The 13,847-nt window shown below is 34.4% G+C and overlaps 1 protein-coding gene across 18 annotated transcripts; it reads left to right on the top strand.

The window, feature by feature from the left end:
* The first annotated feature begins 1,140 nt into the window (after nt 1-1,140).
* On the top strand, nt 1,141-13,432 carry LOC112728156 (B3 domain-containing transcription repressor VAL2). 18 transcript variants are annotated; one of them, XR_011868867.1, is made up of 15 exons: nt 1,141-2,150; nt 2,352-2,492; nt 3,187-3,268; nt 3,367-3,468; nt 3,836-4,479; nt 4,620-4,716; nt 5,347-5,521; nt 5,650-5,726; nt 5,798-6,223; nt 6,752-6,801; nt 6,965-7,078; nt 7,170-7,237; nt 8,803-9,576; nt 10,962-11,333; nt 12,257-13,432. XR_011868867.1 is itself a non-coding variant. In XM_072209674.1 (14 exons), exons 2-13 carry the CDS (start codon nt 2,380-2,382, stop codon nt 9,573-9,575), a joined length of 2,721 nt encoding a protein of 906 aa, XP_072065775.1. In that variant the 5' UTR covers nt 1,141-2,150; nt 2,352-2,379; the 3' UTR covers nt 9,576; nt 12,257-13,432. The 18 variants fall into 18 exon arrangements, 16 of the variants coding, with proteins under 16 accessions (XP_072065775.1, XP_072065780.1, XP_072065774.1 ...); XR_011868868.1 differs by having other exon boundaries at nt 1,854-2,000; nt 5,906-6,223; nt 10,959-11,333; XM_072209674.1 differs by lacking the exon at nt 10,962-11,333.
* Nucleotides 13,433-13,847: the final 415 nt, after the last annotated feature.

Here is a 13,847-nt window from a genome sequence, read left to right as displayed (position 1 = left end):
GAGGTTTAGGAAGTATTAGAGATATGATCATTAGTGTTACATTGTCTTGTCAGGTTACGTTTTTTGGATGAGTGGGTTCATGATATGGTACTAGAGTTCTAGATTTGAAAGGTCAAAAGTTCAATTCTTGGTGAACCCCAAAATCAGCTTACGCTTAAGTCATTGGCTCCCTAACAGTACTCTTTCTCATTTTATAAACTAATTTTTGAAATTAAATTTAGTTTAACCCATTCAATTTTAATTCTATTTCTAATTTCAATTCTAATGCGTATAAAATCTCAAAACTCAAATGATGGAATCCTATTTTTCCAACAGAATTTTGTCTATATTGTCATCCAAAAATTAAAAAAAAAAAAAAAAAGCATAACAAGAAAAGCTTGCAAGCTTTCTTTTGCTAACTAATTTGTGCTTGTATTCCCTCTTCTTTTGTAAGTAATGCTATATTTTCAAGTTTTTTCATAAACTAAATTCAATCAAATTAAATAATAAAATTTAAAATAATATTAGTTATAACTAATTTCTTTTATGTTAAATCAATTTAATTAAATTTAGTTAACAAAAAAATTTAGATGTAACACTATTTATTTTTACTATCCAAAAATCGACTGATGCTTCAGCATGATCCTCCTATTCAATTCTTTTGCTAAGAATATGGATCTAGCCCTGAATATTTATTTTAGGTTCCAAACACTTGTTTAACCATACTAGTAAATTAATCATTAGCTTAACTCAAATTAGTTTTTAGCTGAATCTATTTATAGACAACTGGTTTACTTTTGGGCATTTATATACAAATACAATTGTAAATTGTTGTTACAGAAAATTGAGGACGAACATTTCAATGTCAAAAACTGAAACAACAACTTTAAGCTCCAAAAACAAAAACAGGAAAAAGGAAAAACTGTTACCAGCCCAATCCAACAATGATATATCAATGAAGTAGCTTAGGCCTTCAAGACCAAAAACACTATGAAAAAAGGAGAGAGAAAACAGAAAATGGGAGTAATGTGCTGACTGCTGTATGACATAGTCATTCCACTGAAGCTTTAAAGTCAAGACATCATCATGAAGGTTGCAACTTGCAAGCAACTTGCGGATTCTATGCCTATTACATTCGTGCCGTAAAGTTAAGCAACATCCATCCATAACAATTAACAAAACCAGAGAGAGACAGAGAGAGGGAAGAGAGTCGCCTCTCACCAGCCACCACCACATGTCGCCGGAAAATACCACAACGGCCCCACCTACCAGTTTTTTATTAATATTTTTTATATTTAAATTAATATTAACTAATTCTTTTCTTGCTAAAATATTGGCAATTAGCCAATTAGTATTTTCTTATTATTTTATTTTATTTTATTTTTAACTTGTTTGTAAATTTTTAATTTTCTTATAGTGGGCTGATGCACGCTTTTTGCCTTTTTGGGCCTGTCTAAAGATATTATAAACCTTTGTGTTTCTAAGTGTTCATTATATTTTGATTCTGATTTAATATATATGATTTTTAATTCTTTTATTTTTTATCTTCACTTTCCAGTTTCCACTCATGATTTGTGCACTAGGATAGTAACAATTGCTTATAATATCAATAATTTTTCTTTCCATACACTCATATACTTTAATAAGATTTTTATCAAAACATGGTCAATGATAGATATTAGAATTAATAAGTGCTAAACCAAACAACTGAATTAGAAACGGTACAAACACATGCAATTTGAATCAATATTATTGTTTTCTATTCTATTTAACAACCAACAGCCATCACGATAAAGCTAACAAATTAATATGAGAATTGAATATTAAAAAAAAAAAATGAAGCCATAAAAACAGATAGTCGTGCATGCACTTTTGAGTGCCTCTCTATTTTTCCTTCCCCTTTCTTATTCTGCATGCACACGCCTTCTCTCTCTCTCTCTCTGTCTCTCTCTCTCTAACATCTCTTTCTCTCTCCCCTGGCGGCCGTCGATTCAACTCTCCGATTCGATTATCCTTCTCCGGTGAGATTCCTACTTCTCTCCTACTACACCTAACTTCCTCATCACCTAATCGAATGCCAATCAAAAGCAATAGTACCAACTGCTTCTCCCTCTCATCTTCGTAGAACTCGCCGAAGCACGAAACTTCGACTTAGCTTCGGCGAGCTTCTGGTAACAGATTCTTCCAACTCGAGCTCCATTTCTTGTGTTTAATTTCGGTATTAGCGTTTCTCCGTTACTATATTTTGCGTTGTATTTTATTTTCTTGAGCTAGTCAAATTTAATTTTGTGAGGTCTTTGTCTGAAATAGAAGCAATTGTTAGGGTTTCTCTTTTTGATTAATTGAACTTTGTATGTGTTATTCTGGTGTAGTTTGTTGCAGTGAAGTCGTGAAGTATTAATGGAGTCAAGGAGCTGCATGAACGTGGTATGCGCCACCTTGACGTCGATTCAATGGCGCAAAGGTTGGGCCTTGCGATCCGGCGAATTTGCCGATCTCTGTGATAAGTGCGGGTAATGTGTGATTTCACTTTCTAGATTTCAAATTAGCACGCTCGATGAGTTTATAAATATCAGAAAATCAGAGATATTGTATAGAAGAAGTAACTAACAGTGGTGTTTAGGTGTAACTACAAGTATGTGATTTTTGCCTTTACTATTCTCAATTGTTGTTTATTTTCCATGTGGATTGCTACTTCATTTTGAAAATATTCATTTCAGTCGTTTTTTTTTTTTTTGGTTGAACAATTTCAGTCTCTTTTAATCAAAGTTTTGACCTTTGGCTACCTATTTTAGTTACTTATTTATTTATTTATTGTGGATTTTCTAAAGTTGGTGTGCTGCTGGTTTGGACCACTATATGAAACTCCCCATGGCATATATCCATTAATTTTTACTATATATTCAAGAATGTAAATTGAAATTTTAAAGCTTCCATTGATGTGTTCAAAAAAGTCGGAAAGCAATTACTGGGTGAAGATAATATGACAAGTTGCTTTTATAATTTTAATTATTGCTCTTGTTTTGCTGCCACATAAGTAGCTAACAGTGTGATCTAGGTATCGTGTGCTTTGGATTACATGATGACTTCAATCAATACTGCATTTAACCTTATTTACTTGATGCAATTTCAGCCATTACTGCATGACAACTGTCTATTCAGATTCCTAAATCTTCTTCGTCTTTATTTTTTTGTTCTCTACTGTAGTTCTGCATATGAGCAATCAACATTTTGTGAAAAATTCCACTCAAATGATTCTGGTTGGAGAGAGTGTGTTTCATGTGGCAAGGTAGAGTAAAACTCACCTGTGTAACTTATCCCCAGTCCTTTCTACTCTTGCACGTGCTACTCTATGGTTAATGATCCTGTATATTTTCTTATCTGTAGCGTCTACATTGTGGATGCATTGCCTCTAGGTCTCAGCTTGAGTTGCTAGATTCCGGTGGTGTAAGCTGTATAAATTGCACAAGAAATTCAGGACATCAACTTGTAAGAAAAATTAACATTTAACTTATCAAAGCTATACTTTATCTTTTTCATTGCGAATACCAAACAGATAATTCACCCCTATTTCTTCCTGAAACCATCAGATAGATTAGCATTTATCATGCTAGCTTGCAGGTCTTAATTCTTAGATTAAATTTCCTGTTTGTCATAATATTGGTAAGTTTACTATTGATCAAAATTTAGGATATGAATTGAATGCACTATGATCTATGAAATAATAGCAAATTGTGTGATGTGAGCTTCGAAATTCAAGGTTGGTCTGTCATTTATACTTTTTTACTTATTGCATAAATGGTTATTTTGTTTTGATGCCTCAAGTCTGCATTTACATTACAATATTACTTGACAGGTTGCGGGTACTGAAAAGCCTACTGGCTCTGGGGCATCAAAGATAAAGAACGTCAGTGAACAACTGTGTCCATCTCTGGCTAACCAATTAAATGTCAGGGGTATGCAAGTAGGACATTCCACAGATAGTGATGGGCTGAGATGGTGGCTTAAACCTCATAATCCTGATGCAAATGTCCCTTTTCCAGAGATAAAAACAGAGGAAGGTTTGCCTTCTACTGCAGAACTTGGAAGCCAATTGATATCACAATTTCGCTGCAAATCTAATGGTTCATCTAGGGTTGCCAAATCAGACAACTGCCAGGCAGATATGGAGATGCAAGATATATATGAATCATTGGCACATGCAAATTTGAGTATGACTCTTGCTTCTCCTTCAGGAAATCCAAATCCCTTTCATAGTGCCATTGCTGATGAAAGGGAACAAAGTAAAACCTCGCCTCCACTTTTACTTGGGTCTAGGTCTCGCCACCTTTTACCAAAGCCTCCTAGGTCAAGCCTTGGTTCAAGCTTAGAAACAAATGCAGCTATGGTGTCCCAAATCCGTGTAGCAAGGCCTCCTGCCGAGGGACGTGGAAGAAATCAGCTACTTCCCCGTTACTGGCCTAGGATTACAGATCAAGAGTTGCAACAAATATCAGGAGAGTATCCAGTTTTGCAATTCAGTTTATGAATTGTTAGTTATTGTCTAGATACTTTATACATTGTGATAAGCATGTTATCTTGATTATTGCTCTTGACCTCATAAAAACATTTCCTTAACCATGATTCATGATATGTTTAAGTTCAAATTCCACCATTGTGCCACTCTTTGAGAAGATGCTTAGTGCAAGTGATGCTGGTCGAATTGGTCGCTTAGTTTTACCAAAAGCATGTGCTGAAGTAAGTTTTCTGAACACAGACGCTGAATTAACATATTGTTTGTCATTTTTATTAACCAATGATTTTCTTTTTTTGGATTAAAAAAAATTCATTAAGATGAGAAGGATAATACAAATTCGGGCATCCCCTGTACAAAGCAAAAACAAAAAACAAAAGAATTATCTATAAAGCATAGCTTCCCAATCTCTCAACATGTCTCAGAAGGAAAGTAGCTTATAAAGATCATGAGTTTTACACCAACTAGATGCTAGGCTAATTCTATCCCATAAAACATTCTTCTAAGAAAATCTGTAATTGAAGGTGTGTGCATTATTCTCCAACCAAATAGTGGTGAAAATTACACATTGCCAAAGATATTACCTCTTTTCTACTACCAAACCCAACAAACCTACATCAAAAATGCTAAACTAGTTGTTCCATAAGAAAACAGCTATTGGAAAATGCAAAAACAGATGTGGATTTGACTCTAAATTTGCCCCACATATAACACACACGTCATGAGAGATGGTCTTATGTGACCTTCGAACCTAAGAGAAGTCATTGGTATCAACTAATGATTGTCCCGGTCTTTTTTTCTTCATGAGTCTAGTGTTTTGTTAGAACTGAAACAGTAGTGCGTTGTGCATGCAGGCATATTTCCCTCCTATCTCTCAACCAGAGGGCCTTCCTCTACGAATCCAAGATGTGAAAGGAAAAGAATGGGTGTTCCAGTTTAGATTTTGGCCAAATAATAACAGCAGGATGTATGTTCTAGAAGGTGTAACTCCTTGTATTCAGTCTATGCAACTGCAAGCTGGAGATACTGGTATATTTACTGAGAATTACTTAATTTGTGAAGTTGCTAGTTTTAGGAATAGATGCACTACATATAGTTGTTTTTTGCTTTTGATTTTATAATTATATGTTTAATTCTTTTTCAAAAAAATGCTGCAGTAACTTTTAGCCGGATGGACCCTGAAGGGAAACTTATTATGGGGTTTAGGAAGGCAACAAATTCTGCTGCAGTACAGGTAACAGCCGCTTTTAGCTCATATAGCAAACTCAAACTTTTAGAATTGATACATAGTCTCCTATTAAGCAGGAATCTCATCCATCTAATATGCCCAATGGCTCTCATTCAAGTGAAACTTCCTATTCTGGTGTTTATGAGAATCTACCTATATTAAGTGGTTATTCTGGCCTTCTCCAGTCACAAAAGGGAAGTTCAGAATCCCCGCTAAATACGCTGTCTAAAAAATGGAATTCAGCTGGTGGTGACATGAATTGGCATAATATTGAAATTCCTGAAAAAAGGACAAGGGAGGGATCATTTTTGCCGCCTGTGCTGGTTCCAGAGAAGAAAAAAACCAGGAATATTGGATCAAAAAGTAAGAGGTTGCTTATTGATAGCCAGGATGCGCTGGAGTTGAAGCTTACATGGGAAGAGGCACAGGATTTGCTTCGTCCTCCTCCAACTGCTAAACCAAGCATTGTCATGATTGAGGATCATGTATTTGAAGAATATGAAGTAAGTAAACCATTTATAAGAAGCTGGAACTTTGCAATGCCATGTTATTGCATGTAAATCTAAAGTACATCAAATTGGTTTCTTATTAATAATAGAAAAACTTTGAAGTAAAGCCTCCACTCAGAGAGGTTACATAAATCTGATTAATTTTTTATAAGGTAAGGTATGTTTTTTGTCCTTAATGTTTGCAATTTTTTTTTAAAATATCCCTAACGTTTAATTTGATTCAATTTTGTCCCTAATGTTTTCAATTTGTGTCAAAATTATCCTTGGATGTTAATTTCATCTCAAATGTTATGGACAAAATTGAAAACGCCTAAAGATAATTTTGACACAAATAAAAAATATTTGGGACAAAATTGAATAAATTGAAAACATTAGGAGCAAAATTGAATCAAATTAAACATTAGAGATATTTTAAAAAAAAAAAACCGCAAATGTTGCGAACAAAAAATATACTTTACCTTTTTTCATATTAATGCCTGTTTAAGATATTCCACAGCAAATAACTTACTTTAATTCATACAGGAACCTCCTGTCTTTGGAAAGAAGAGTATATTCGTAGCCCGCTCTGCTGGGTAAGATGGATGTGTGTTAGTATCTTTTGTTTATTGCATGTCAGGTTTTTCCTTTCATGCTATTTCTCATATTTTTCTCTTAAATTTTGTTTTTTGTCTTTATAACACAGAAGCTTATATATATCAGTTGATCATCTTAATTTTGAATTTGATTGGAACTCAGGATAAATGAGCAGTGGACACAGTGTGATAATTGCTCAAAATGGAGGAAGTTACCAGTTGATGTACTTGTTCCCCCTAAGTGGACATGTGCTGATAACTTGTGGGATCAGAGCAGGTGAGAAGTATGACTTTATAGTGCAGTGCACTTGTTAACAAAGCATGTTCTTTGTAAGACAATTATTTCAGTTTCTCGATGATTTTGCTAGGCGTGCATGTTCTGCTCCAGACGAATTGAGCCCAAGGGAGATGGATAATCTCTTGCGACTGATCAAGGGTATATCGCCACCTCTTGAATTCCTTTAAACCCCCATTTTTGTCTAATCAATGCTTATTAAGAGATACTGGTAAAGTTTAATTCATCTACAAAAGTATATCTCCCTTGTAAGACAATTATTGATGAAGCTGTGTTCCCCTCTCCCCAACTAACCTGTCTGCATTCAAGGGCATGCTACATAGTCTCTGTTTCGATGAACAAATTTGATAATTGATATACAGTTCTGAACAATATTAAGAAATAGATTCTCTTAGGATAAGTTTCGATGAATTTGGAAATATAGTGTTCCTTAACATAACAGAAATTGAATCAGTAATGAATTCCATAAGCTGTCGTTATTAAAAGGAGGCAGTTGTTGATGAGTATCTCCATTTGTTCTTATTTCTAACATTTTCTTTATCTTTATTCATTTTTTTATCTATCAATAGATAATGGGAAATCATGGTTGAAATGCTAGTCTTCTGTTATATTTTTCTACTTTTTTAGACCAGGAATTATACTCTAAATTGGTTTAGCTGATTAATTGGGTGCCTACTCTCATAATTGTGTAGAGAATACAGAGGGAGTAAGAATGAATGTTCAGTTATGTGGGTCCTATCCCTTTTTTTAAATAAAATATAATTCCACTACTAAATATGCCAACACTATGTATTCTATGTATATATTTACTCTCAGTATTGCCCATTAATTGGACCCACAAGGAAATTTCAGTTTAACATATAAGTGTGTCCATACTCATAATTATTGAGGACGAGGATATTTGTATGTGTTTGCAAATCTTGTTATTAGTCAACTATTATGTCAGTATTAACCATTTGTTGCGATTAGTCATGGCATGGGAATGTAAAATTATTGACTATAAGATCTCGTAGGAATTAAGAGCCCTACAATTGGCGTGGCTATTAAAAATAAACTAGCATACCCAATTATAAAGAATTTTATGTACCATCTTCCAGTATGACAGTTGCTATACCAATCATAATTCTTAAGCACACTTAGGTATCTTAAATAGATTAGTTTCTTTAGTGAAGAGTAGAATTGGATGAAAAATAAAGATTATCACTAAATTTATAGAGAATATGGCATTGCAGATGATTTTATATTATTTCCTCTATCATAAAAAGGATAATGACAATATTCACTCTTCATTAAAAAGTGTTCTACACCATAGCATAACCCTTTTAAATGATGGCTTTAAAGTGATACTATGGTACTTCTATGTTACTCTTTTATAAGACCGAACTCAAGCCAGTCGCCATTAAATATCTAACTGATCTTTACCCACCGATTGCTAGAACTGACTTTTTCTGTCATTTTAGGATAGCCAAAAATGCACTAGACAGTAGACAATATTGATTTGTTGTAGGAGTTGCTACTATAGAGTCAGTGCTGGTCTTTAACCATTTCTGTCTTGCTCATTTAGTTCTTTGTCTATGCATCTTATTCAAAATACATGCTTGCTGAAAAAACTGAATTATGTTGCATGTATCTGGTTGTGTATATGGTTTCAACTATTTTTTTTTATTATAGTATCTAAGACACTGCAATTTGTAATTTTGGGATAGAATTCAAGAAACAGCGAATGACTGCCAGCCAAAGACCAACCTTAGAACATGAATCTTCCGGATTGGATGCTTTGGCAAATGCTGCAATACTTGGAGATGATGCAGGTGACCCTAGCAGAGCACCAGTTGCTGCCACTACGAAGCACCCTCGGCATAGACCTGGTTGCTCCTGTATTGTATGTATCCAACCACCGAGTGGGAAGGGCAAGCACAAACCTACATGCACCTGTAACGTGTGCATGACAGTAAAACGTAGGTTTAAAACCCTTATGATGCGAAAGAAGAAGCGGCAATCTGAGCGTGAAGCAGAGATTGCTCAGAGAAATCAGCAGTCATGGGTGACCAAGGATGAATCTGAAGTAGAAAGCACCTCTCAGCATTTAACTCGAGGTGATGGTTCGGAGAATGAAGCAAGGGTGCCAAACGAGTTAGATTCAAGGAGTCAAGACCATGCGGATGATGCAGCCAAGGGACACTTAGATTTGAACTGCCAACCTGATCGAGAAGATGCTCAAGCTGGGACAAACAGCATGAGCATGATGAGTCTTCTTGAAGAAGCAAATCTGCCATTGGAGACCTACCTGAAGAAAAATGGTCTTACTAGCTTGATGTCAGAACAGGAAACAAATTCAGCCTCAAATATGCAGGCACAGACGACCAATGACAGTGAGGGAAAACAAAATGAGGATTGTTGTACTCCTTCTGCTGTTCAGGAGCAGGAAAGCAGTCCCGAAGAGAGCAGTGAGCAAGACAAAGGCCAAAACAATTCATGAGGTTTTTGCTACCTTCATTTTCTTTTTCTTTTCTAACTCCAAAGTCTTTTACAAGAAACTCTATTGTGTTTATAAAATTATAGGTTCATCGAGATGTCTATATTGCCTTTGTTTTCTCTTCTCTCTGTCTTTTGAAAGAGTGTTTTTTCCTCACAAACTGAATAATTTATATATGCTATATAGTTTGTATTTTATTTTTTGTTTGTAAAAACTAGTAATGAGCCGAGGAGTTGAAGGAATGCATCTCCTTATTAAGTTATAATACAAACTTTTTGTTTTCTGTTATAAACATGAGGGTATTTTTTTTTTTTTTTTACAGAAGAAGCGATTCATTCAGGAAAAAGTCATTCGGAACTTATAGATGATAAGAAAATATAAGATCTAAGTCTAAGAAAGTAGAATAGATAAGCATGAGGGTAGTTAAAGTTTCTAAATGAATGTTGGATGAGTCACTAAATATTTTTTTTTTTTTGTCTTTTCGAAGTTTTGTTATGTATATTCTCACTAAAAATGAATTGAAGTATTGGAAAAGCTTGAAACATCTTAGGTTGTAGTATTTATACTTACCTTCACAAATTTAATAATCCTATTCATACAAAAAGTCTCTCTTGAAGTGCTTGTTGCTTTACACTATTCAGCTATCAGTTAATGTATCTTTTTTAACAGAAGCATCTCATTATCATATAAATAACTGCTGGTTATTGCACATCTCTTGTTTTATAGTACCATAATTCCTATCCTATGCCTGGCAAGTAGTGCTACATTGCTACAACAAGAAAATGTTACAACCAAGCACAGATACACACACAACAAGAACACTAGTTATATGAAGCTTCAAAGGAAGAAGTTTTAGACAATGAGTCATGTGACCTCGTATTTAGAGACATTGCTACTTAGCACCCTTCTTCTTCTTCTACTACTACTCCACATATCTTCAACCTTACTGCACGGTGCACCAAATAAACCAAACAAAAATACACGAGAGACCAAATAAACTTTTATTATGTATATATAAACCTATCCATATTACTTGAATTTTCTAGACCTATTACTGTTTGTTAGCAATTTTCTTAGGTGTTAAAAAAAATGTGTGAGAACCTGCTGCAATCAATATTGGGACTGATCTAGTAAAGAATGTGATAGGAAGCAGTTAAGCCTAGAACTACCAACTGTGGAGAGAATTTTCCCTCTCCTGAATTAACAAACTGAACAGAATTTTCTAACTAATTAACCCCTAATATTTATAGGCAGCAGTTAAGCCTAGCACTCCTGCTCCTAACATGCTAACTAGCTTTAAAAAAGCTGACCAGCAAAAATTATGAATTAAGTAGTGAAAGCAGTGAAAATTCAGAATGTTGACACCATATTTCTTTGGAACGGCAGCAGCATTGACAATGGTAAAGATAGAGTAAGGGACTCCGCAAATGGAGCTCTTAATGCAGTAGCGTACAGCTTGGCGGTCTGGGGTGTCCGATGCTGTATGTTGCAGCACTCGAGGCACTGTCTCCCCGCCATTTGTAATTTCGCCAAATGGCATAGTCACTTTTGCCTCTGAGTGCTGACCGCATAGTACCATTCTCACCACAACACTGCTATCAAGCATGGTTGATATTCTAGTGGAATATCTAAGGTTATGGTACCTGAAAACGAGTAATACAGCTTTCTATATGGTTTTGGCATTCCATTGTGATCATATTTATAATGGAAGAAAGAGTACTCTGGACCAATTGGTATGGAAGACCAACAGTTGCTAGAAAGGTGGTATGATTAATTTTGAAGTATTTTTATAGAAATAATTTGATATACGGCAAAATGATAAAATAAGAATGGTAAGTGCAAGAATTTTGTTTTATGTATTAGTTTAATAATTTATAAATGGCGCATTGAAAAAATTTGTTGGGCAGGCACCTGGATAGACCTAAGTATCAAGGACGGGAAAGGGGGCACTTGCCCCACTTGAATTTTGAGGGGAAAAAAACACAATTTTAATTAATATTAGTTCTACTCACTTGAAATTTTAAAAACCAATATAAAGTGCTTTTATACAAAATCTTAAATTTTATAATAAGTTTCATTAGGAATCCAAAACCTTAGAGAAAAAAAGGAAAAAGGAAAAAAAAATACTTTATTTATCATGAAATAGTAATAGTTCATTATGATGGTAGTTTTTCGTATTTTAAACTTAAATATTTGGTTTAGTAAAATTTTTAGCTTTTAAAAGCTGTAGCACAATTGAACTATAAGCACTGCAATTGAATTTGGTAAAATATCTTTTAAAAATAAAAAAAAAATCATAATAGACATATTTATAATGAAAAATAATTATTTTTTTAAACTTTAGAATTTCATATAATATAAATATTAAAAAATTATTCCATAAGCTCATATAAAAATTAAAAGATTAAAAAAAAGAGAATCATGAATAAGTATGTCTAAGCACTTGTTATGGGTTATTAAACAATGGACTTCATAAAACATTATTATCATTTATTAAGACTAATAAACATGAAATATTACTCTATTCTAGTAGGCTAATAACAGTAAAGGAACCAAATATATTATGATGGGAGCAATAGAATAAATTAATTAACATCACTTGTAAAATGTGAACGCTTTCAATATTATTATTGATTCAATATTATCCAAATATATTACTCCATTGGTGCTTTCCATGCTTTCAGCAAGGGAATCACTGTCGTATGCTCTACTGGCAACTCACAATTGATTCAGAGAAGGCTAAGTGAAAAATATTGGTTTGTAATAGAGGTGTGAGAGTGGAGAAGAGTCTTGTGGCTATGGAGGTTGGCGCAGCTGGAATGATTCTTTACAAAGAAAAGGCCAGTGTTAATGAGCTCGTCGCCGATCCTCAATTCCTTCCAGCATCATAGCTCACTTATGAAGATGGCCTGCAAGTCTTTGCATACCTCAATTCTTCCAAGAATCCGATGGGATATATTACTCCACCAGAAACTGTTGCATGTGAAGCCTGCTCCATTCATGGCATCATTCTCCTCCAGAAGGTCCAACACAGTCACATCTGAGATCCTTTAAGCCTGACGTCACCACCCCGGAGTCAACATCATTGCTGCCTGCTCGGAAGCAGTTACCCCCAACAGAAATACCCTTTGATAAGCGCAGGGTTGCATTTATCACAATGTCCAGAACATCTATGTCTTGCCCTCATGTTGCCGGAATCGCCGGCCTTCTCAAGACACTCCGCCCTGAATGGAGACCATCAGCTATCAAGTCCGCCATCATGACATCCGCTAGGACAAGGAACAAGGGTGATGAGCCAATGTTTGATGGGGATTTTAAAACAGTAACACCGTATGCATATGGTTTTAGTCACGTGAGACCAAATCGCGCCATGGACCCTGGCTTGGTCTATGATACAACTATAGATGATTACCTCAACTTCTTATGTGCCATTGGCTAAGAGCCAGATCATGGCGTTCTCCGAGGCTCGTCATCATGATTGCCCTGATGGGATGGGCGCCTTGGATTTCACCTACCCTTCAATAACGGTTCCGCATCTGTGGTTAGTGTGACACGCAGGGTGACTTGGAGAAGAGAAGAGCTTTAAGGTCACAATGGAGGTTACTAACTCAGGTCGCTCTACTCGGTCTCCAATCACCATTGGTAAAATCAAGGGTTAATTAGATAGTTAGATTGGAAAAGTATAGATAGACAATACTAAACAATATGAACAATGAATATGTAGGATGTTTAATTCAATAGGTATGTAGATGATTATGTTTATTATTTTTAATTAGATGGTTATTTCTTTTGATTCGATTTACTCGTACATATAGTTAACAATGATTGATGTTTAATTTATTAAGTGAAGTATTTTTCTACTTTATTGAGTCAAATTCTAAAACCTATTGTTAACATTATTTACAAAAATAATTGTCTACAAAAATCCATTTAGATTTTAGTAAAGCAAGTAGGTTATTAGGAATTAGGATGACATTTGTGTTTCTATTTCCATTCTTTCTTTTTTTTATATTAGCTTGGTTCTCACTTCTAAGCAATTATCCCTAGGTTGAAAAAAAATAATAAAATAATATTTTGAAAAAAATAAAAATAAAAATTTAATAAATAATAAGCATTCTTTGGCTTTCTCAAAAAGAAAAGGCACAACAAATAATACAAATAGAAGAAGTTCATACTTAGTGTGTGATGTGTGTAGAATTTGTGAAGGTTAAGGTGAGAAATTAAAAATACATGAAGACTTTAATAGCAAAAAATGTATGTGGAAAAATAAATAAA

The sequence above is a fragment of the Arachis hypogaea genome, chromosome 12 (genome assembly GCF_003086295.3).
Source record: "Arachis hypogaea cultivar Tifrunner chromosome 12, arahy.Tifrunner.gnm2.J5K5, whole genome shotgun sequence".
Taxonomy (NCBI): Eukaryota; Viridiplantae; Streptophyta; class Magnoliopsida; order Fabales; family Fabaceae; genus Arachis; species Arachis hypogaea.
The sequence above is the reverse complement of the archived record's forward strand: the minus strand, read 5'-3'. Positions and strand labels throughout refer to the sequence as shown.

What these genes read in the sequence shown, in the direction of transcription:
- LOC112728156 (XM_072209674.1), top strand. Translation starts at nt 2,380, where the DNA reads ATGGAGTCAAGGAGCTGCATGAACGTGGTATGCGCCACCTTGACGTCG. An exon ending in GATCTCTGTGATAAGTGCGG is followed by an intron (nt 2,493 to 3,186) that starts GTAATGTGTGAT and finishes TCTCTACTGTAG; the next exon opens with TTCTGCATATGAGCAATCAA. An exon ending in GAAATTCAGGACATCAACTT is followed by an intron (nt 3,469 to 3,835) that starts GTAAGAAAAATT and finishes ATTACTTGACAG; the next exon opens with GTTGCGGGTACTGAAAAGCC.